Raw genomic sequence first — 24,219 nt, forward strand, 5'->3', positions numbered from 1 at the left:
CTCTCTAAACTTCACTTTCTCCATTTCTACGAGGGAGGCAAGGGTCCCTAATCTTGCCCCCGTTCTCAGGGCAGTCCTAGGGCTCAATAATAAAAATGAAATAGGAAAAAGGCGAGAACGCGATTGCCCCGTTGGCGCGACCCTTAACACCGAGCTGACCTGGCGCATGTTAGGGACCAGCGCCCCCTGCCGCCTTCGCCGCTGCATTGGCGTCTCCAGAATCCGCCCAACACCCTGCGCCTGCGCAAAATGCAAGCGCCCAGGCCCACCCCTTGTGGGGTGTGACTTCCCTGAGTAGCTTTGGCTTAGCCACGCCTACTTCCGGACAGGTCAGGCCGAGGTCTCAGCCACATGACTGTGTTCCGGCTCGGCAAAGATGGCGGCGCCCAGGGAGGTATCGTGAAACTTGGTGGAAGACGCTGTCCAGTCGTGTTGGAATCAAAATAGCGGGGACCCTGCGCCATGTCGCGACTGATCGTGAAGAATCTCCCGAATGGGGTGAGTGCAGAGGCAGGACTTGGGAATCTGAAATGAGACCGGCTGGGAACTGTGAGGTAGGGAAGAGATGCCTGGAGGTGATCGAAGAATTTTTGCTCTGGGGCAGGACTCCGGGCCAATTCTGAACTCAAAGGGGGCGGGATCCTGGGCTTATCCGCATTTGATCCCGAGGAAAGAGGAATAGTGACTGCTTACGGTTTCACGGCCGGTTGTTTGGTACCTGACTCCTAACCCAACTCTTCCCGGGGAGGTGACAACTCCCATCTTGTGGCGAATACCCTGTTCCCACAACCTCTTTCATTCGATCACTGTTTTTTAGTTGTTGACCTGGGACATGGTCCGACACTGTATTTGTATTCCTCTCCCAGTCTGGAAACTGTTGGGGAAGACATGGGGAATATTAGTCTGCGGACCTGCGTTCCAATTCCCACTCCCATCCTTAGGGCAAGTAGGAATACGGAGTGGGTAAAGGGCTTTACAACATTTATCCAGTAAGTGGGGAGTGGTGACCCAGCCATACTTTTTTATTTCCCTGGAGCCCAGCACAGAACCCGACACATGGTAGGCAAAATAGGTGAATGTACGTAATATTAGATGATTAGATGCGGTGGGCTCGAATGGATCGTCCTTTTTTCTCTCTTTCGCAGTTTTTTGTTCTGTTTTGTTTTTTTGTTTTTGTTTTTGTTTTTTTAAATGGATTACTGATCCATCCATCAGGTTAGACAGTGTCACTTGATGCCTCGCTTTGTGGGATGAGGATTTTTAGCGTAGCTGCACTTCCTTTCCCTCCCAAATTGAGCTTTGCTGTGCTTCAGGTGTAGTTGATTCTCTTATCGTTGTTTGTCTTATCTCTTTTTTTTCTCTCTCTCTCTTGCATGGCTTTTTTTGGTTTTGGCTTTTTTTCCTTTCTTTCTTTCTTTTTTTTTTTTTAAACGGAGTCTGGCTCTGTTACCCAGGCTGGAGTGCAGTGGTGCAATCTCGGCAGTCTTGGCTCACTGCAACCTTTGCCTCCCGGGTTCTAGCGATTCTCTTGCCTCAGCCTCCCAAGTAGCTGGGACTACAAGCACGTGCCACTACGCCTGACTAATTTTTGTATTTTTAGTAGAGTCATGGGGTTTCGCCATGTTGGCCAGGCTGGTCTCGAACTCCTGACCTCAGGTGATCCACCATCTCGGCCTCCCAAAGTGCTGGGATTACAGGTGTGAGCCACTGCGCCTGGCTGCCGTTTCTGTTTTAATGTTGTGAGTTTTTTCCTTTCCTTTTTTTTTTTTTTTCCTTTGTCAGGTGGGACAAAGGAACTTTGTAACACACAGTTTTCAAAATTCAAACAGTATAGTAGTGTATAACATGAGTAGCAAAGTCTTTTCTCTGTCCTACCTTCCCTCTCTGTCCAGGAGTAACCGTCTTCATTGATTTGTTTTTGGGACTCCTCACATGTATCTCTGTATATTCAAGGAGTGTACTTTCCTCCTTTTGACCTGCCTGTGCCGGTGACTATCTGCTAGGCCTTGACTGTGAAAAATAAGGAATTTAGATCATCTGTTCCTCCTCTCCAGTGTCTGTAATATTCTTGTTTTTAATTCTCCTGTCATAATCTCTGAGTAGTATACTTTAAAATATCTATTACTGATCCATCCATCAGGTTAGACAGTGTCTCTTGATGCCTTGCTTTGTGCGACGAGGATTTTTAGCATGGCTTCACTTCCTTTTCTTCTCAAATTCAGCTTTGTTGCACTTCACAGTGTAGTTGACTTTCTTATCATTGTTTGTCTTATCTCATGAATGAAAGAATAATAAAAACAAGGGCACTTGCAGCTGACACTTGGAGAGTTTACTGTGTGCCAGGCACTGTTCCAGGTGCTTTAGGGAAAGTAACATTTAATCCTTACCATATCCCTGTGAGGTAAGTTTTATTTTTACGCCTATTTTAAAGGTAAAGAAACCAAGATACAGTGAGGTACAGGGATTTGCCTGAGGTCACACACTGGTGTAATTTATAGAGCAGGGGTTGAATTGAGCAATCTTTAGTTTAGGGATTGAATTGAGGAAATAATTAGTAGTGAGTACTTGTGATATTGCCAACACTGTAGATAGAGGTGGATAAGCCTGGGTCCTTATTTTTAATGGGTCTTGCAGGCTAGCAGAAAAGAGAGGCACCAGATCATTATGATGCAAGGTGCATCACTGACATATGAACCGGGTGCTGTGGGAGCACAGTGAGGGTTGGTTATCTTGTCCATCTAAGGCATCTAAGAAAGGCCTCCTGGAATAGGAGATGATTGAACTGAGAGTGAGGAGTTAGCCAGGGCCTGTCTTGGGAAATATCACCCAGAGGGGACAACCAAAGTAAAACCTTGGAAGTGAGAAGGCTGTGAGGAATTTGTCAAAGTGTGGTGCTGAAGAGGTTGGTCAGGGGCAGATGTTGAAGAATTGCATGTTTTCCTTTAGGTGCTCGTCCTTGAGACTTTGGTGCCAGAAAGTCAGTGAAAGGTTTTTGGCAAAGGAATGATGGATTCAGACTTGAGCCAGGTCTCTCCCAGGCACCGGGGACTTGAATTCACTGTCTTATATTTCTGAATTGAGTCACAAACCTTGATTCTGTAGGCCTTGGGCAGATCATTTATCCCTTATGAGTTTCATTTTCTCCTCTATAAAATGTGGATAAAAATTCCTAACTCACAGTGTGATTCAGATTTTGATTAGATCAGTTAGTAAGAAGCTACCTCAGAAAATGACGTCTTCTGGCTGGACTGCCAAGACCTTAGCTTCTTGCATTTTCAAACTTATTTTGGCTGTTTATGGAGCCCTGAATGTCCCCTCAACTCCACTACCACACACACAAGTATCCCAGTATCTGCTTAGAAAACTGAGTTATGAGGGTAGCCTGGCTGCAGTGAAGATGGTGAGAAGCCAGGAGCCTGTTTTCCATAGTGTGGGGCTTCTTGATCAAATTATAATAATATTAGTGTGTTAGTTTTTTAGTGCAGCTATAGCAAATTAGCACAAACTTTGTGGCTTAAACAATCCAAATTTGTTATCTTACAGTTTTTAACAATCCAAATTTGTTATCTTACAGAAATCCTAAAATCAAGGCTTTGGCGGGGCTGCAGTCCATCTGGAAGCTCTATAGGAGTATCTGTCCCTTAGCCTTTTTTCAGCTTCTAGAAGCACCTGCCTTCCTTGGTTCATAGCTATATACTCTATATTTGGAGCCAATAGCATAGCATCTTCCAGTCTCTCTCTGTTTCCATCTTCTCTGATCTTCCTGCCTCCCTCTCATAAGGACCCCTGAGGTGACATTGGGCCTGGCTGCATAATCCAGATCATCTCCCCATCTCCACATCAGTCACGCCTGCCAAGTCCCTTTTGCCATGTAAGGTAACATATCCACAGGTTCCAGGGATTAGGATGTGGGCATCTTTTGGGGGGGCTTCATTAACAAAGGTATGTATAGCTTACCATGCCTGTTCATTCATTCATTTATTCCGACAAGTATTTATTAGGTGTCTACTATGTAGCAGACATAATACTGCTTCTGTAATTGGTCTTATCCTCATAGGAGCCCCATAGGGTAGGAAGATGTCATTTGCAGCCATTATGAGTCATGATTTCCACATCAGTGAGTGGTTAAGGGACTTTCTCAAGGCCACACAACTCGTGCTAGAGTCAGAGCTGGAACCTGTTGTAACTAGAAAAGTACACTCTGCCCCCTTCATCTAAGGCCACACTTGGAGAATCTCATGGCCTCAGGTTTCCAGCCCATTTTGTCCCCTTGCTCTGGGGACTTTCCAGTTCGTCTCTCATTCCTCTCACTCTGTCCTAGATGAAGGAGGAGCGTTTCAGGCAGCTGTTTGCCGCCTTTGGCACGCTGACAGACTGCAGCCTGAAGTTCACCAAAGATGGCAAGTTCCGCAAGTTTGGTTTTATTGGCTTCAAGTCCGAGGAAGAGGCCCAAAAGGCACTGAAGCATTTCAACAAGAGCTTCATCGACACATCCCGGATCACAGTGAGTGGGCGGGAGTCTCATCCTTACCTGCCTGTCAAGTGTGACGTTGTTTGATCTTTCACTCCACACTTGAGTTCAAAGACCATCCCTCTTCACTTTGTGATGTCTTTGGTTTTCTTCCTCACTGATTCACACACTTTCATGTGCATACGAATCACCTGAGAGCTTATTATAACAGCTTCCTGGGCCCGTCCCCAGAGCATCTGATTCAGTGCATGGAGTCAGGACCCAAGAATTCACACATCCAACAAGCCCTCAGGTGACGCCCATGCTGCTGGTCTGAGGCCCACACCTTGAGAACCACAGCTCTACCTCATCCATTCACTCATGCATTTAGCAAGCACTCAATGATGCTGGGAGTTTAGAGAAAAAGGTGATGCCTCAGCCCCTGTCCTCATGGAGCCAGCTGCCTCTGGGCAGGCAGGGGGCTGACAGGTCAGCAGGCTGCTTTGGCTCAGTGACATCAGTGCTGTGATAGGGTGAGCCCCAGGGACTGTGGGAGAACAAAGATCTGTAGCCTGACCAGGGAGGAGTCAGGAAAGCTTCCTGGAGGAGGGGGCTCCACTCAGGTCACTTGTGTATTTAGTGACTTTGTAAAAACATCTCTAACACTTTTTTGAGAAGTAAAAAACAGATGATGGACAAATACATGCATGTCTCATGTGATCCCATTTAGACACAATTGTATTCCTCCATCCATACATGTATGATAAATGCATAAAAGGCCATAGATAGGATTTGTACCAAAATACTAATCATTCCTCTCTATGAGTGATACGAATTGGAGTACATTTTTTTTAACTTTCATTGTACTTTGGTATATTATTTGAATTTTGTAGCATGAGCACATGTCATTATTACAGAAATAACAAGCCTATTTTGAAAGTGTGCACAAAAGGGATTGTAACTGGCCAGGTGTGGTGGCTCGTGCCTATAATACCAGCACTTTGGGAGGCTGAGGTGGGAGGACCACTTGAAGCCAGGAGTTCAAGACCAGCCTTTGCAACATAGCAGGACTGTGCCTTTACAAAAGTAAAAAAAAAAAATTAGCCGCGCATGGTGACATGTGCCTGGAGACCTAGGTATTCAGAAGGCTGAGACAAGAGGATCACTTGAGCCCAAGAGTTTGAGGCTGCAGTGAGCTATGATCATGCCACTGCAGTCCAGCCTGGGCAACAGAGTGAGACCGCGTGTCTTAAAAAGGATTGCAACCAGATGGCAGCTCCTTCCCCCATGGGCAGTGGTTGGTTGACCAGTGTCAGCCTCACCTGTGGCTGGGAGTGGCTTGCGGTGGTGGATGCCCCAGTAACCAGCGTTCTCAAAGTCCTCTCAGAGGAGTGTATTGGAGGTTTTAGGGCCTGAATAGTGCATCATCTCAGGCTGGGTCTCCAGTACTCTTTCGTCCCTCCAGTGGTCACCCCAGTGCCCCTATCACCCTAGAATTGTTCTCTGGAGCCAGATGAGCTCACTTTACGATAATTAACCCAGGGCAGTGTGGGGTAACCGTGGTAGCCACTGCCCCACCTTACCCTGCCCAGAGCCTGGTTGAGTGCGCGGCCCAGGTCATCTCATGCCATCCTCATAGCCACCCTGTACAGTGCATGGTTAAGAACTCAGGTTCCAGAGCCCAGAGACCCCCTGAGTTCCAGTCTTCACTCTCACTTACTGCCTGGGTAATCCAGGGAAATTGACTTCTTGATGCTCCAATTTCCTGATCTGAATTGTAGAAAGTCATAGCTGTCACTGATGTGAGAGGCTCGGTGTATCAGTACCTGCAGAGCACTTTAGACAGTACGTGGCATGTGGAATTCCTCAGTAAGTGGCAGCTATTACCATTACAGTATTACAGACTCATAATGATAGACTGTTAAAGTATTATATTCTAGACTTGAAGGAAAAGAAAGCCCAGGCTAAGGGGTGACATGTAATCTACTTCAGCAAACTCAGCTACGCAGTGGCAGTTGTCTAAGATGCCCGAGCTCCCAGGTGCTGAAGGGCAGCACCCAACGCCTGGGTGCCATGGCAAGTGTGAAAATCACTCTCTTTCCCACACAGGTGGAGTTCTGCAAGTCATTCGGCGACCCGGCCAAACCCAGAGCCTGGAGCAAACATGCCCATAAACCAAGCCAGCCCAAGCAGCCTCCAAAAGACTCTACTACTCCAGAAATTAAGAAAGTATGTAAAGGGTCACTCTAGCCTCTGTCCCCACTGCCAGCAGGGTAGTCACTCCCTTTTGGTTCCCAAAGATGGGCCCTCCCAGGTCAATGCAGTTCTGTTTCCCAGCTCTCTTCATCTGTGTGACCCTCACTCTCTGTGCCTTCTGTTTTCAGGATGAGAAGAAGAAAAAGGTGGCAGGTCAACTGGAGAAGGTGAGTCTGTCCTGTTGCCCAAGGAGGAGGGAGGATGGGCAGCAGGTGGAAGAGGGTGGAGACTGGAGAGGGTAGAGGCTGGGAGTGGGTGGAGGCTGGAGAGGGTGGAGGCTAGGAGAGGGAAGAGGCTGGAGAGGGAGGAGGCTGGGAGAGGGAAGAGGCTGGAGAGGATGGAGGCTGGCCCTGACAAGCAGAGCTGTGCCTCTGGTCTCCCCTGGCCTTGTCTTCGTGTCCTCTTAGTTTTGTCTAGTGAGGAGTCAACTCTGCCTTCCTCAGAACTGACCCAGCTGAACCTCGGGGTCCTCTAGAGAATGGGGGAAATGAGCTCGAGGGATCTTCTCACCCTCTTAAAAGTTAGAAAGATCAAGCCCCACCTGAGCCTTCTCTGCCTCTTCCTCTCCCTTTTTCCCATGTCCCTGCTGCCCGGGTTCTGGTGCCACCAGCTGAAGGAGGATACAGAGTTCCAGGAGTTTCTGTCAGTTCATCAGAGGCGGACCCAGGCAGCCACTTGGGCGAATGATGGCCTGGATGCTGAGCCCTCGAAAGGGAAGAGCAAGCCAGCCAGTGACTACCTGAACTTCGACTCCGATTCTGGGCAGGAGAGTGAGGAGGACGGAGCCGGGGAGGACCTGGAAGGTGAGGGCATGGGGACTGTGTGCTCCATGCGCACGGACCTGTGCTTGCCATTGGGCTGACCGGCACTGGGGGCCCTTCTGTGCAGACTCTAGGAGTCAGGTGAGCCCTTGAGCTCTCCACTGGGGGGTGATGATCCCTCTGCAGGTGCGTCTGTCTTCACTGATCCTAGCTGTGTATTCAGTCAATCAGTCAGTCAGTCACTCAACAAATATTTCTTGAGCACCTACTATCTGCCAGGCATACTTCCGGCATTGGGACCATGTTGATAAGCAAAAGACAGAAGGTTCTATTTCCCTATGGAGCTGCGATTATGGTTGTGGAGAGAAACAATAAGCAAATAAGTCCACTGTTGGGTGTATCATAGGGTGCTGAATGCTACAGAGAGAAAGCAGGAAAGGGGGACAGGAGAGTTATCAGGGAAGGCTTCCCTGAGGAGGTGAGGGAGTGAGCCTTTGTCCTCAGAAGGGGTTTGTGGTGTAGGGGGAGGCCTGGTGGGCAAGGGAGCAATTGCAACACAGGAGGGTACGTGCTTGGTGGAGAGCTGGGCATCTATTTGGGTCTAAAGGTGAGAGGATGTGCATTTAGTGCAGTTATGCCTGGTAACGTTTCTGCACTAAGTTCATATCCGAGGAACTCAGGGGACTTAGTGGGACATGGTAGGAGAGGGGAGAGGAAAGGGGTTCCAGGCAAGGGAACAGCATCTCAAAGACACAGAGGAAAGGAAAGTGCGTGGGCTTGAGGGGCTCGATGTGGGTTGGGATGGCTGGAACAGGAGGAGACAGTGGAAGATGCCTACACAGTCAGCCCTGATGAGGAGCTTGGGTTTTACCCTGAGCATCAGAAACCCCTGGAGGGTGTTAAGCAGAGACTGACCGTCCTGTACCTACTCTGAAAAGTGTCACAGAGGCTGCTGTATAGAGGACTGGAAAGACATGGCTGATGGCAGGGAGCCAGGAGCTCAATGTGTGGCACAGAGAATATCAAAGCTTCAGTAGCCCTGCCCCATTTGGCATTGCTAATCAGAGGACTTATGGGAGATGCTGGGCACAGGGGCCATGGACATGGTGGGCGTGGTGCCTCAGGCCTCTCACTAGGAGGACCATCTGCCATTTGCTGCCTCCAAACTCTGGTTTGCTCATAGCTATCACTGATCCCAGCCTCCCTGTTTTTCCAGAAGAGGCAAGCCTCGAACCGAAGGCAGCTGTGCAGAAGGAGCTGTCGGACATGGATTACCTGAAATCCAAGATGGTGAAGGCCAGGTCGTCCTCTTCTTCGGAGGAAGAGGAAAGTGAAGATGAAGCCGTGCACTGTGATGAAGGGAGTGAGGCCGAGGAAGAGGATTCCACCGCCACCCCAATCCTGCAGGAAAGAGACAGCAAGGGTGCAGGCCAAGAGCAAGGGATGCCAGCTGGGAAAAAGAGACCACCGGAGGCCAGAGCCGAGGTGCGTGTGTATCCCGCAGGTGCCAAGGGAGGAGGTGCACTCTCCTGCTTGCCCATGGTCCCCGCAGCTCTTCTGTTAGGAGAGTAGAATGTTGGGGAAAGACGCAGCTCTGCAGTCCAAAGGCTTCCGGATCTTGGCCCTGCCACTTGCTCGCCATGTGTTCTTTCTGCATTTCTTTTCTGTTTTTATTTTTATTTCATTTTTTTTTTTTTTTTTTTTTTGAGACAGAGTCTCACTCTGTCACCCAGGCTGGAGTGCGGTGGTGTGATCTCAGCTCACTGCAACCTCCGCCTCCTGGGTTCAAGTGATTCTCCTGCCTCAGCCTCCTAAGTAGCTGGGATTATAGTCACACCCAGCTAATTTTTTGTGTTTTTAGTTGAGATGGGGTTTTGTCATGTAAGCCAGGCTGGTCTCAAACTCCTGACCTCAAGTGATCAGTCACCTCAGCCTCCCAAAGTGCTGGGATTACAGGCATGAGCCACTGCACCCAGCCTCTGCATTTGTTTTCTGTTGCTAACCTGGAGAGGTCACCTGCCTTCCAGAAATTGCCTGTAAGTAGGGTGACAACTAAATTATTATCCACACTAAGTTAAAAGTGAGATGCTAGTCCAGTGGGGTGTCAGGCTGTGGATGTAGTTACTGCAGGTCTAATGACTACAGATACAGTGAACAACTATCCCGGGCAAACTGGAGCAGCCCCGGTCAACACACCCATATCCCACCAATAGGGCGGAAGTGAGCTGAGTGACGGCTCTGAGCCTTTATCCTTTGTATTTAGTAACAACGCAGGCAGAGGGGTGCAGACCAGTCATCAGCAATCATAGGGAGGATCAACTGAGCCTGCGCTACACACTAGGCACTATGCCTGCCATGCCGTTGCATCTCATCACTACCTTGAGGGCAGTATTGCTCCTGTTCCATTTTACAGATGAGGAAACAGGCCTGGAGAAGGAAGGTGCCTCAGCCAGGGTCATGGCTGGGAAATGGTGGGTTCAGGACTTAGCCCCAGGTGTGTGGGGTCTGAAGTCGAGATCATAAACGTGGGCACTTCCCCGGAGGTTGGCCAACTCGTCTCTGACCTGGGAGTCCTCTCTGCATCAGAGGTAGAGCAGTTTCACATGTTGTCCAGGTCCCTGTTGCCTCCTTTCTCTGTGAAGCATCACTTCTCTCCCTGCCTAGCCCTGTATTTTCTTTTTCTTTCTTTCTTTTTTTTTTTTTTTTTTTTTTTGAGATAGTCTTGCTCTGTCACCCAGGCTGGATCTCAGCTCACAGTGATGCGATCTCAGCTCACTGCAGCCTCTGCCTCCCGGGTTCAAGTGATTCTCATGCCTCAGCCTCCCGAGTAGCTGGGATTACAGGCGCATATCACCACGCCCAGCTAATTTTTGTATTTTCAGTAGAGATGGAGTTTCACCATATTGTCCCAGCTGATCTCGAGCTCTTCGCCTCAAGTGATCAACCCACTTCAGCCTCCCAAATTGCTGGGATTACAGGCATGAGCCACTGCACCTGGCCCCAGCCCTGTATTTTCAAATGAGATGAAAGCAAGCTTCATCCTCCTCTTTTCTTTCCTCTTTTCCTCTTCTTCTTCCTCCCTCCTTTTTTTTCTGCCTCTTCTAATTATGCACCCTGTCCTCTTTTTTTCCCCAAAATTGTATATTTCAGCGAGGTAGTAGAGTGTGGGGAAGTCAGAATTATGAGTTCAAATCCTAGCTCTGTCATTTAGTAGCTGTTGGTCCTTGGGTGAGATACTTTACTTCCTTCAGCCTCTTAATTTTCATCTACAAAAAGACACTCATGGTAGCACTGCTCCCTGCCTCCGGTTTCTGACCCTGTGCCTAAGTATATGCTGGAATTCTGGACTCTTCAGGTTTCAGGAAGAGAACCCTCTGGAATGCAGTACCCCCAGCAGGGCTCACTCCCCCCTGCCTACCTTGTTAACTAAATACAGGATAAAAGGCAGCACCCCACTGTCAAGCGCAGTCACATTTCTGCAATGCATAGACAAGACTGCTTGCACTGCGTGAATCAGCATAAGCTATAAATGGGCTCACATCCACTCAGGGCAGGCTTTGCTGGGAAGTGCATTCAAGTCTGGGCAGGTTTTGTTGCCATAAAAGTTACCAGAAACTTAGGTTTTTCAGAGCTGTTTGGATTCTGGAATTGTGGGAAAAAAGATCTGAACCCATAATCCCCATGGGATTGTTGTAAAGATGTAGTAGTTCACTGGCATCTGTAAAGTGCTTGGCTCAGTGTCTGGCACTGATAAGCCCTACATAGTGGTACTGACACCTCTGTTCTTCAGGGCTCCTTCCCATTCCCACCCTGCCCCTCCTTGTGGCCCCAGGGCCCTTGTCCAAGTGCCCATAGCTTGCCAGGCTCTGGTTCCAGCCCTCAGGGGCACATGGAGACTTGGCATCACCTAGCCCCACCTCTGGCCAGACTCCATGCACGGTAGACATTGATTCTTCCCAGCATTCCCCAGCTCCCCCTAGCAGCAGGCACCTTCTCTGGCACTGAAATGTCCCAGTGTGCCACCTCCTGCAGCTGTACAAAGGGTTAGTGTGGCCACTTCTGTTTTTCTGATCACTCAGACAGAGAAACCAGCAAACCAGAAGGAACCCACCACCTGCCACACCGTGAAGCTGCGGGGAGCCCCATTCAATGTCACAGAGGTATGTGCTAACTGAGGACAAGGGTCGGGAGCCTGTGGGAGCAGGAGACGAGGGTGGGGAGGCCAGTAGCCTTTGGTGCATGGGGGCATTAGAGTCAGTTGAGGACATGAGCTGGAAGGAATTGGGGGCCAAAAAGGCTGAGAAATAACATCTCCGGCATCGTCAGGGTCAGGAAACAGGGATAGCTACACCAAGACAAAGGAGGTTCTGGTTTCACTCACTAGGACCCACACCAGGGTGGGCACACACTCTGTTAAAGAAAAGGTTGTGGGGGCGGTCAGCCAGTTAATATTTAAGACTTCGTGATCAACACGGTCTCTGTTGTGACTACTCACCCTGCTCTTATAGCAAGGAAGCAGTCTCAGAAAGTAGGTAAAAATAAATAAAACTTTAGTTACAAAAGCAGGCAGTGGGCCAGATTTGGCCTGTGCACTGTAGTTTGCTGCCTTTGGGTCTGTAACAGCGGAAGAACACTTTTAATTTTTGCTCTTCATGAAAGTAATAGAAGTTCAATATAGAAAACTCAAAACCATGTAGCTAAATAAAAAATATTTTAAAATTGTCTGTAAGTAGGATGTCTACTAAATTATCATCTACACTAAATTGAGAGTGAGAGGGGTGCTACCCCATTGGGGTGCCAGGCTATGGATGTAATTACTGCAGGTCTAACGACTCCAAATACAGTGACAACTCATCCCAGGCAAACTAGGGCTGCCCTGGCCAACACACTTGTATCTACCCAGTGACGTCCACTGTTACATTTTGGGTGTGTCTTCTTAGATGGTTTTTGTTTTGTTTTCCTTTGTTTTTAGTTTTTATTATTATTATTTTTTGCGTGTGTGTGAGACAGGGTCTCGCTCTGTTGCCCAGGCTGTAGTACAGTGGTGCCATCATAGCTCACTGAAGCCTCTTGTTGGACGTTTTTGTCTTTGTGTGTCTAAGAAGCAATCCTTTACTGGGAACTCTTTGGAAACCCCTTTTTCCTCCTCATCACGATATGTCATAGACCTCTTTGAATATTGAATATACTCTGCTACAGCAGCATTTTTTATGCCAACGCTCTTCCTTACTCAGGGTAAACTTCTATAGGTTTATTCAGTCCCCTAAATTGGGATGTGGGAGTTATATCCAATTTTTTGCTGTTATAAATAATAATTCAGTTCCTTGGGATTAGGGGTGAGCAGACTTCATCTGTAAAGGCCAGATGGTAAATATGTTAGGCTTTGTAAGCCATTTAATCTCTGTCACATGTTCGTTGTTTTCTCTTTTTTTGGTAAATAATCCTTTAAAATGTAAAAACCATTTTTAGCTTGCAAGCCATTCAAAAGCAGACCATGGTGATATTTGGCCCATGGGCCATAGTTTGCCGATCTTTGCTCCGGATAAATATTCTGTGTAGGCAAATGTGTGTACAATTCTAAGGCTTTGGCACAGAATATCAGTTGCCCTCTGGGAGCATTGCTAGTTGATGTTCCCTGTAGCAGAGTCTGTAAGTGCCCATTTTCCTGAACCCTGGGTATTATTAATGTTTTATCAATGTGATAGGTAAAATTGGCATCTCATGTTAATTTATATTTTAAATTACTTGTAAGATGGATCATAGTCTCCCACATTTGTAGATCGTGTATATCTTGTTGTTGTTATTGTTGTTGTTGTTGTTGTTTTGAGACAGAGTTTCGCTCTTATCTCCCAGGCTGGAGTGCAGTGGCGCAATCTGAGCTCACTGCAACCTCCGCCTCCCGGGTTCAAGTGATTCTCCTGCCTCAGCCTCTCGGGTAGCTGGGATTACAGGCACCCGTCACCACGCCCAGCTAATTTTTGTATTTTTATCAGAGACAGGGTTTCACCATGTTGGCCAGGCTGGTCTCGAACTCCTGACCTCAGGTCATTGCCCGCCTTGGGCTCCCAAAGTGCTGGGATTACAGGCGTGAGCCACCCCACCTGGCCAATATATCTTCTCTTTTGGAAGGTGCCCGATCATGTCTTTTGCCCTTTTTTGTCTTGAAGTCTTTATCTGTTCTGGTACTCTATGTTATAAATTTCTGAATTACAGCTTATCAAACTTCAGAGTAGCAAGCATTTAGGTTTTATTAAACTCAGTGAGTTGTCTTATAATTTTGTCAGAATTCTTTCAGTACCAACCATTCAGAAAATCGCATGCTTTAATTAACAAAACAAAAACCACTAGGTGGCTACTTGCAAAACTAATACACAAAAACCAAATACTCAAGCTTAATGAGAAGTGAAAAAAGCCAGATTTAATCCCAAATATATAAAATTATCTAGGGGGGAAACAGTGCCTTAAAATGTGGATAGTGACATCGCTATTTTAATGCTGATAGTGACACTGCTATTTTATATTTATATTACTCATTTCTTCTCCAATTTTCTTTTTCAAATTTTCTCCAAGGTAATTGGAGAAGAGATACGTATAAGGAAAGAGAAAAACTAAAGAATGAAACACTTTGTAATCCTTTCTGATTTAGAAATTTGCCCTATGTCTTTTCGTTGGGTTGTACTTTTATTATGTGGTTGGTGAGGGGAAAAAACTTCTTCTTACAGAAAAATGTTATGGAATTCCTGGCACCCCTGAAACCAGTGGCCATTCGAATTGTGAGAAACGCTCATGGGAATAAAACAGGTAAGATCTGGGATGTTTCCAGGCGGGAAAGCGGGTAGACAGTGAAGATGGAAGGTTGGGGTACCTGAATAAGGGAGAAGTTTTAAGGGCACCCGTTTTTCTTCCTCTTTGTGGTCCTCAGTTGTGTGGGTGTGGTCAGCCTGGGCAGGTTAAGGCAGCATCTCTTACCCCAGCCTTTGGTGGCCTGGTGTATAGGGATGGAGTTCTCACCTGTGCTTTTCATCCTTCCCTTCCTTATCTTAGCCTTTGCCTATCTCAGTGGGCTCACCTATTATGCTGAAACAAATGCCAACAGGTCCTGGGGTTTGCTAGGCCAAGTCCACAGGCAGCTCTGCTGGTGGGCAGGGCTCTGAGTTGCTGAGCATGTGTGGTGTTGCCCCGTGCCACCCTCCCTGCAGGTTTATACTCTGGGCAACCAGGCACCTCCCTTGGCTTCAGAGCCCTGGGTTCTGGTCGCCCTGAGATGAGCAGTGTGGCTGGAAGGCAGAGTGTCTGAGCTCGGGGAGGCGGGCACCTGCCCGTGCCTACTTGTTGCTGGCCAGGACACTGCAGGAGATTCAGCAGCTGACTTGCTACTTCTCAAGAGAACCACACTGAGGCCCTGTAGCTGCAGGGAGGCTGGAGGCTGGAAGCCGCTGGATGTGTACTCTGTCTTTGGCAAGAAGACACTGGCCTGGGCAGAGCAGTTGAGATCTACCTAGGCTGACATCTGGCGAAGAAAGTGTGCTTGAGGCATGGTCTCCTCACTGTCATGTTTCTGCATTTCTTCCCCAACGCTCCACTTATCACGAAAGTCCCACTTACCCGGCTGATCCATTCAGCCACCCATCCTTCTCCTTGCAGACTGATGACAGGGCAGGGTGAGGTCAGGGTAAAGGGCTCTGCCTAAGTGCAGATCTCAGGTAGTAGCCCTATGACCTTGGACAAGGGACTTAGCCTCAGTGTGTGTGTGTGTGTGTGTGTGTGTGTGTGTGTGTGTGCGTGTGTGTGTGTGTGTGTGTGCGCGCGCGCGCACACGCGCGCGCAGTCAGGTAAACCTGTCTCACCAAGTTGCATGAATGGCTGTGTGTACAGCATTTAGAGCAGTGCTGATCCCCTGTTGCACACTCCGTGAAAGCTGCTGTTAATATTCACGGTGGTGGTGGTGATGGTGCTGGCACCCTTGGTTTTATGGCACTTGAGAGACCAGGGAGGGAGCAGGAAGAAGCATATCTGAGTTGTCAGGCCCAAGAGAAAACCATATTGGAGGCCCCAGAGTTGGAGAGAGCTGGCATCCAAGCTTGAAATGTTGAAAAGCAGCAGAGTGTCCCCTGCAGGAGAGCTGGGGAGGAGGCAGGCTGGGCCCCTTAAGCTTTAGGGGCCTCATTAAAGATTGTGTGTCTCAGCTACTCAGGAGCCTGAAGTGGGAGGATTACTTGAGCCTAGGAGTTCAAATCCAGCCTGGACAACATAGCAAGACCCAATCTCAAAAAGAAAAAGATTGTGGGCTTCAGTCTGGATGCAGGGGCCCCTGGGAGCTTAGAGCAGGGGAGGGTAGTGATCAAATTTATGATGGTCCCTGGCAAGTGAAGAATAGGTCCTAGAGCCAGGCGTTTGCCATCCTCTAAGGGAGGATCAGTGGTGATGGGGCCTAGGGTGTGGCCATGGAGAGGGGGAGGGAAAAGGATAGAGGATGTTTATGGGGATGGATGAGGTGCCTGGATATAGGAAAGGAGGGCATGGAGGAGTCACAGAAAGAATCTAAACAGCCTTGTGATTAAAGGCAGAAAACCAAAGGGCTTTGGACCAAGTATTTGACATTGCCAGCTATTAGCCGAGTGCCCCTGAGAGTATTTCTTTAATGCTCCAGAAAAGCAGGGGAATGGTTCTCACCTCGTTGCCTCACGGGGTTGAGGCCCAAAGAGGTCAGGAAGCAGAGCCTCTCATGCTAGAGGAAAGACTCCCCCGTTTGCTTGTTTTTTTGTGCAAGTCAAGGCCTCAGGCGCCCAGCAGCAGAGTGGGTATGGAGAAGGTGCTTCCGGCGCCTAGATGGGTCCTCATGCTGTAGCCACAGGCCCTTCTCCAGAGAATGGCTTGGAGCAGGTGCCAGTCAGGGGTGGGGTGGGGCTTGGAGGGAGACAGAAAGGCCTCCTGGGCTTCCGACTCCTGGCATTCAGCATCTTCATCCATAACACCGGGCTGGGGTCTGGACGCTCCCTGCAGAGGGAAATTTGGCTGTGGGTGGGAGAGAGAGAGGGAGACCCTTTGTATTTTGGAGATTTGACCAAGAGAGAGGTTTCTCCCTCACTTTCTGCTCCTAGCACAGTATGGGTGTTCCTCTGGGGACCGCCACAAGTGTCTGCAAGGCCTGCAGATTTTACCTCTGTCATTGTCCTCTGTCAGGATACATCTTTGTGGATTTCAGCAATGAAGAGGAAGTGAAGCAAGCTCTGAAATGCAACCGGGAGTACATGGGTAAGGAAGCCCTGGCCACGTGCCGTCTCTGTGTTACAGGGTTCCTTTGTTCCTTCATTTCCTTTACACATTCTTGTTGTACCAGCACCATCACCACCACCAAGAATGCAGTGTCTCTGCAGACACTGTTCTAGGCACTGGGGATACGGCAGGGAGCAAACAGACCCAAATCCCTGCCCTTTTGGGGCTGACAGAGAGTAAACTGACTTAGGAGGGAGAGACAGGTGGTTAAATGTGTGATCAATGCTACAGGGAAACACACAGCAGGCACGGGTCCTGGGGAGGGCAGGGATTGGAGGAGGCTTGGCTTTAAACAGGGTCCTGTCTGCTTTGGCCTCACCGAGGGGCGACATTGGGACACAAACCTGCAGTTGTGTACGCTCTGGCTCTACGGACAGGATGTTCAGTAGAGGGAACAGCACGTGCAAATTCCCTGGAGTTGGGAGGTCTTCTGAACAATACCCAGGGATGTATTCTTTGCCCAATCCCTGGCCAAGACAAGTGATTTGAATCCAGCCGTCAACCCCAGTAAAGACATGAGTTGTGTTAGAGAAGATGGAGAGCCTTGGGAATCTTGTGAGCAGGTCAGGAGGCGGGTATTTATTGAGCAGCTGGTAGTGCCTGTGCAGGATACGGTGATGATAGCACCCTAATCAGGCACAGGGGCTGTGCATGCAAATAAATCATCAGCAGGTAAGTACCCAGGGCTGGCCTGTCACCTAAGACCTTTCCCAAGGCAGAACAGCAAGCAGTGCCAGAGAATACAGCCCGGTGTTTAGAGAGTGCATCACTGTGGTCTGGGATAACTCAGGCAGGCTCCCTCCAGGGCTGAAGCTGAACTGGGAGGGTGAGTGAGATTTGGGTTCAGGCCTGGTGTTGGCTTACGCTGCTGCCCCAGGTGACAGGGCAGGTGTTGGGGGCTGTCATCTGCCACCTTGATTGTGTTTTCTGGAAGGCAGCAGAGAAGAGTTTGGAGTCAGCAGCAAGGAGTTGCTGGCAAGTTCTAGGCCTCCCCCTGGAGCCCTGACTCCTCTTCATTGCAGGTGGGCGCTACATCGAGGTGTTCAGGGAAAAGAACATCCCCACCACCAAGGGTGCACCAAAGAATACCACCAAATCCTGGCAAGGCCGGATACTCAGAGAGGACGAAGAGGAGGAGGACCTGGCCGAGTCCGGAAGGCTATTTGTACGGAACCTGCCCTACACCAGCACCGAGGAGGATCTGGAGAAGCTCTTCTCCAAATACGGTAGGGGCGTGGCCTCCGGGCCGTGGATAGCCCAGCAGCTATGGGAGCCGGGCTGTGACTCTGACGTCCTGGGTTCAAGTCCCAGTGTGCACATGACTCCACATCTCTTGCCTCAGTTTCCTCATCTGTAAAATGGGACCAAGTACCCCTGAGCTACTGTGAGGTTTCAGTGACTTGATGAATTCGGGGATTCGCAGGGCAGGAAGTAAAAGGTATTGATAGCATCACGGGCATCTTTTGCTTTCTGAACTTCTCCAAATTCAGAATTGAAGCGATTTGGATGACTTTTTTGAGATACTCCCTTACTGTCCAAAGTCTTGCCACTCAGTACTGGAGTAACTTTTTTGAGTAACTGTACAGGTTTCACCTGACGAATATATCTACATGGCGTTCCTCCATATCTGAACTCCTAATTATGTAAAGTCTTCTTATCCAAGCTGAGCACCAAATAGATTTTGATAGTGTCAAGGGTGGTGTTGTTGTTGCTGTTATTTCCCAGGCCATGGGCTTGAGGGCCCGTAGTGCAGCTTGGTCACAACAGGCTGTGTTTGTTTGTGGAGTTACCATTGGTGAAGGGCAGGAAGGGAGGGTTCAGGATGAGGGGAGATCTTGATACCTTTGAGATCCCTGCAGTGTCTCCCCATGTCTATTCAGAGGCCAGCTGTAGGTTGTGGAGGATCGGAGATGTAGGTTGAACACCTGATGTGGGCCCCATTGTCAGGGTAAGGATGCCCTGAGTGGAGCATGCCATCAGGAAAATTGACCTGACCTCCAAGCCTGGAGTCTGCCCCAGTGGAACTGTGTGTTCCATTCACCAGTCTGCTCACCAGATCCTTCACACTGGCTGGCATCCCGGCTTACACCGCATGGCTGGGCTGAGGGGGAGAAGTATTCATCGATGTACTGCAAATGTCCATTTGGGAAGGAAACACCCAGAGAGGGGACGCAGTCACACCCTGGCGTTCAGAGTTGAAACCAATGCAGAAAGGGTGTGCTTTAATTTGAGCATGATGCTAATATCATCATGGAAGACACTTCTTTGGCACTAACTCTAGCAGGCACTGTTTAGTGCACTATGCACACATTAACGCATTTAGCGCATGAACTAGGTACTGTTGTGCTGTTTTACAGATGAAAAGACCGAGGCATGGAGAGGCTTAGTGATTTGCTCAAGGCAGGCTACACTTGTAGTAGGTGGTCGTGCTGGGCTCTAGCCCAGGTATTGTTGCTGTTAGGGTAGACACATGTAGGGAACTGGGAATGACACCCATGACCTGTGAGGTTGGCTCACAGCTGGTGCTCACCACATTCTTCCCTGGGGCCAAGTGACCACAGCCCACCAGAGACCGACACTTCTCCTGTCCTCAGGTCCCCTCTCTGAGCTCCAGTACCCCATCGACAGCCTGACCAAGAAACCCAAGGGTTTTGGATTTGTCACCTTCATGTTCCCTGAGCACGCTGTGAAGGCCTACTCGGAGGTGGACGGGCAGGTATTCCAGGTGAGGCCCCTCCCGGGCTGGCCAGGAGGCTGTGGGGCTCAAGTGGTCAGGAAAGGCTGTGTGTGTGTGTGTGTGTGTGTGTGTGTGTGTGACTGTCTGTGTGTGGACACAGGTGTCCACTTTGTGGGCCTCAGAAAACGTGCAGTGGCATGCTAAGTCACTGCCTCACACAAGCCACTGGAGGGTAAGAAGTCACGTGACAGCAGGATCTGATCTGTTCTGGTCACCAATCTGTGGCACTTACACCTGTGTCTGGCACTTAGCAGGCACTGAAAAAATACTCCTTAAATGGATGAATTTGCTCTCCGTCTCTATAGATACCACCTTGTAACAGGAGTAAGAATAAAGGAATTTTGACAGGGACCTATTAAAAAGGCCACTGTGGAATATAAGAAACTTCTCTTTTCCCAATGTTACCAAGTAATCTACTTAGCATACATCCTCAAGCCCCAGGCTGCCTCATCATCACCCTTTTTCCTTTTCTCATTCATTCATTCATTCATTTATTCATGATTTCTTGACCCCCTTGTTGCCATCAGGCCAGACCTGGCCCTGCCGGCATGGAGCTCACATTCTCACTCACCGGTGCAGGGACAGGATGCGATGCAGGCTTGAGGGGCGGGGAGAGAGCTGCAGGTGCGGGTTATACACTGATCGAAGTTTCGTGTGTGTAGCTGTGTCAGGTGGTCCCCTCACGACGTCGGGATCCTGTGTCAGGTGGGAAGAGAGTGGCCACCTTCTACCTGACCTCCCTCCCACCCTCTGGTCAGGGTTTTAGTGCCGGGTCCAGCTTACTCGTGGCGGAAGCCAACATCCCCCGGCAGGAAGCAGGGCTTACAGGCAAACCTTCTGTTTACTCCCTTCCCGTCATTCCCATCCAGGGCAGGATGCTCCACGTGTTACCGTCTACCATCAAGAAGGAAGCCAGCGAGGACGCCAGTGCCCTGGGATCATCGTCCTACAAGAAGAAGAAAGAAGCCCAGGACAAAGCCAACAGTGCCAGGTCCTCAGTGCCCCTGAAGCCGCTAAGCTCCAACCCCAACCCTCTGCCACCCTCACCCTGCCCTTTCTAAGCCACCTGGGTCTTCTGACTCCTGATGGGTTTAGTTCACACCTTACCGAGCTTCAGTTTTCTCATCTGTAAAATGGGAGAATAATAGTAGTGCCTTACTTTTATGGTGCTGTAAGGTTTAAATGAGTGAATGTATGCGAAGTTCTTAGTCCCTGACACAGATGAAGCACTCTTAGGGATGGTCCCTGTCATCATCCATCTTGTTGTCTTCAGGCCCTGTATACGTAGCCCATGATAGGGAAATTGGGGGCACGTAGATAGGCAGGCCTAGGAGCCCATTTCTTAGAGGATTCGTGTCTGAGAGCAAGTTCCCCTCATCTAGCTGCGGTCTGATCTCCCTGTTCTGCCTCTGCCTCTTAGCTCTCACAACTGGAACACGCTATTTATGGGGCCGAATGCCGTGGCTGATGCCATCGCACAGAAGTACAACGCCACTAAGAGTCAAGTGTTTGACCACGTGAGTAAAGGCCGAACGGTCCTCTCTGGGATCTGGGCCAAACTGAAGGGGAGAAAGAGCAGGAGGCTTGTTGCGCTGCTGTCGGCTGTGAGGCTGGGGCCGCCAGGGCTTTCCTCTTGAGCCTTCCCCGAGGCCTCTGGAATGGAAGGTGCTCTCCCAGCCCTCCCTTTGGAAACATCCCCAGCCAGGCTCCAGCCCTGGCTTCTCATGCCCTTGTGTGGAGCCACCCCGGAGAATGTGATTGACAGTGGTGTTGACAGGTGACATTCCTGAGCATTAGTGCGTGGTACTCCTCACAATGGCCCTGTGAAGTAGGGGTTGTTGTATCCCGTTGTCCAGATGAAGAAACCGAGACCCAGGGACACAATAACTTGTCCAAGGTCACAGACTTGCAAAGAAGTGGAGGTGGGAGGACACCAGGTCTGGCCAACTCCAGTGCCTTGGCTCTGAACCCTGTCTCATGATTTCCGCAGCCCAGGCAGCCCAGGTCTCTGAAGCCGGAGGAGGGGTCACTGGGTTCCGTTTCTCCTTCTCTCCCAAGTCTAGCCTTATTCCTTCTGACTTCCCTATCCATCCAGCTCCTCCATGTCACATAGCTTTAAAAATCAACATGATGTTTTGATAGACGTATAGATAGTGAAATGCTTACCATAGGCAAGCCAATTAACATTTCCATCATCTCACACTTGCCCTTTTTGTGTGTGTGGCAAAAACACCTAAAATCCACTACAAAAGATTTTGCTAGAAGCAGAAATCTCCAATGTTAACTCTAGTCCTCATGTTGTACATTTATATTAGATCTCTAGACTTACGCAGCTGACATATCTGCTCTTTTGTATTCTTTCTGCATTGGATCCTATATGTGCTTTGTACCTTCTATAAAAGGATACTTTAAAAGGTATATTCAAGTAGGGGTGTGTGTGTGTGTATATATATATATATAAATGTGCATATATATAAACATACATATATATATAAATATACAGATATGTACATATTCTTATATATATCCACATATATATAATTTTTTTTTTTGAGACAGAGTTGCTCTGTCACCCAGGCTGGAGTGCAGTGACATGACCATAGCTCATAGCTCACTGCAGCCTCCCAAATTCTTGGCTAAAGCAATCCTCCCACCTCACCCTCCCGAGTGACTAGGACTACAGATGCATGCCATCATGCCTAATTTATTTTTGTTTTTGCAGAGATGGGGTCTCACTGTGTCGCCCAGTCTGGTCTCAAACTTCTAGGCTCAAGTGATCATGCCACCTTGGCCTCCCAAAGTGTTGGGATTACAGGCAGGAGTCATATGAAGTATATTTTATATATATGAAATACAAAGTATACTTTTTCTAAGGTACTTTGCAGAAAGCCTGAAAATATCCCCTTCTTTGTATATTTTGTATCCTCATACCTTCTTTTAAAATGCATGCATCTGGGTTGGGCATGGTGGCTCACACCTATAATCCGAGGACTTTGGAATGCTGAGGCAGGTGGATCACTAGAGGTCAGGAGTTTGAGACCAGCCTGGCCAACATGGAGAAACCCCACCTCTACTAAAAATACAAAAATTAGCCTTGAGTGGTGGCGCATGCCTGTAATCCCAGCTATTCGGGAGACTGAGGCAGAAGAATCGCTAGAACCCAGGAGGCAGGTTGCAATGAGCCAAGATCATGCTGCTGCACTCCAGCCCAGGCGACAGAGTGAGAGTCTGTCCCCCAAAAAAAAAAAAACATGCATCTGGAGTTAGAGGCAGCTGAGTTCTTCCCAGGCAAACCTGGGAATGTTTTTGACATGGGTGGATTTGGCTCGTAAGCTCCTTGCCCATTGCTGTCCACCAGGCACTGAAGGTCAGTGCTGTCCATTAGGGAATGTGAGCCACTTGTGTAGTTGGAAATGGTCTAGTGGCCACATGTTTAAAAGGCTAAATGAAACAGACAAAATTAATATTAATAATATATTACATGTAACTCAGTATATCCAAGATATTTTCCCCCCCTCCCAAGATGGAGTTTTGCTCTTGTTGCCCAGGCTGGAGGGCAATGGTGTGATCTCGGCTAACCAAAACCTCTGCCTCTTGGGTTCAAGCAATTCTCCAGCCTCAGCCTCCCAAGTAGCTGGGATTACAGACATGCACCACCACGCCCAGCTAATTTTGTATTTTTAGTAGAGACGAGGTTTCTCCATGTTGGTCAGGCTGGTCTCGAACTCCCGACCTCAGGTGATCCACCCGCCTCAGCCTCCCAAAGTGCTGGGATTACAGGCGTGAGCCACTGGGCCATCCAAAATATTATCATTTCAACATATGCACAGTGTTAAAAAAAAAAAAATTGCAAGCTATTATAGTCTTCTTTTCCTCATGGAATTCCGTATGTGTTTTCCACGGAGAGCACTCTGGATGCGTCGCGTTGCATTTCACATACTGAGTGGCTCTGAGGGGCTTGTGGCACTGTGTTGGATGGCACAGTTCTAGACCCAGGCCAGCTGGGGGCCTGCAGCCACTTCAGATCCCCCGAGTACTCTGAGTTCTCGGAATGCAGCAAGCCCCCAAACAGGAGCAATGAGGTTCCTCTGGTGCCTTCTGATGAGGGAAAAGATACTGACACATTAGCAGAGGTGCAGTGTGGCAGGCCTGGTGAGGGCAGAGAACAGAAAAGCCAAGGGAGGGATAGGGTGTCACCGCAAGGGTGGGCTGGTCAGCAACGTGACACTTAAGCAGAAACTGAATGGAGCAAGGAAATGGGTAAGAGCCATGGAGGCCAAGGTCAACAACTGCAGGAGCCCTGAGGTGAGATGAGCTCCGCATGGGGTGGCAGCAAAGACCCATATGATGAGGGGAGGGAGTGCAGGAGAGGGGGGGACCCTGGGGTCCCAGATCTACTATGAGAGACCTGGGAAGCCAGAGCCATTGGGGGGCCAAGCGCAGTGGCTCACGCCTGTAATCCTGGCACTTTGGGAAGCTGACACAGGTGGATTGCTTAAGCCCAGGAGTTCAAGATCAGCCTGGGCAATATGGCAAAACCCCATCTCTACAAAAAATATAAAATAGAGCTGGATGTGGTGGGGTGCGTTTGTGGTCCCAGCTACTCAGGAGGCTGAAGTGTGAAGATTGCATGAGTCTGGGAGATTGAGGCTGCAGTGAGCCGTGATCACACCACTGCACTCCAGCCTGGGGGACAGATATGACAGAGTAAGACCCTGTCTTTCTTAAAAAAAAAAAAA

General features: G+C 49.0%; 1 protein-coding gene across 1 annotated transcript in view; it reads left to right on the forward strand.

The window, feature by feature from the left end:
- Positions 1-340: 340 nt before the first annotated feature.
- The window catches only part of RBM19 (RNA binding motif protein 19), a 141,091-nt gene continuing 117,212 nt past the window's right edge, over positions 341-24,219 (forward strand). Inside the window, exons 1-13 of the mRNA XM_032168591.2 lie at positions 341-498; positions 4,322-4,504; positions 6,560-6,679; positions 6,835-6,873; positions 7,317-7,509; positions 8,684-8,952; positions 11,547-11,627; positions 14,190-14,268; positions 16,651-16,722; positions 17,766-17,969; positions 19,338-19,468; positions 20,350-20,471; positions 20,901-20,997. Coding sequence (XP_032024482.1) covers positions 463-498; positions 4,322-4,504; positions 6,560-6,679; positions 6,835-6,873; positions 7,317-7,509; positions 8,684-8,952; positions 11,547-11,627; positions 14,190-14,268; positions 16,651-16,722; positions 17,766-17,969; positions 19,338-19,468; positions 20,350-20,471; positions 20,901-20,997 — 1,626 coding nt within the window. The 5' untranslated portion in view covers positions 341-462. The remainder of the gene's footprint in view (positions 499-4,321; positions 4,505-6,559; positions 6,680-6,834; positions 6,874-7,316; positions 7,510-8,683; positions 8,953-11,546; positions 11,628-14,189; positions 14,269-16,650; positions 16,723-17,765; positions 17,970-19,337; positions 19,469-20,349; positions 20,472-20,900; positions 20,998-24,219) is intronic.

The sequence above is a fragment of the Hylobates moloch genome, unplaced genomic scaffold (assembly GCF_009828535.3).
Source record: "Hylobates moloch isolate HMO894 unplaced genomic scaffold, HMol_V3 SCAFFOLD_12, whole genome shotgun sequence".
NCBI lineage: Eukaryota > Metazoa > Chordata > Mammalia > Primates > Hylobatidae > Hylobates > Hylobates moloch.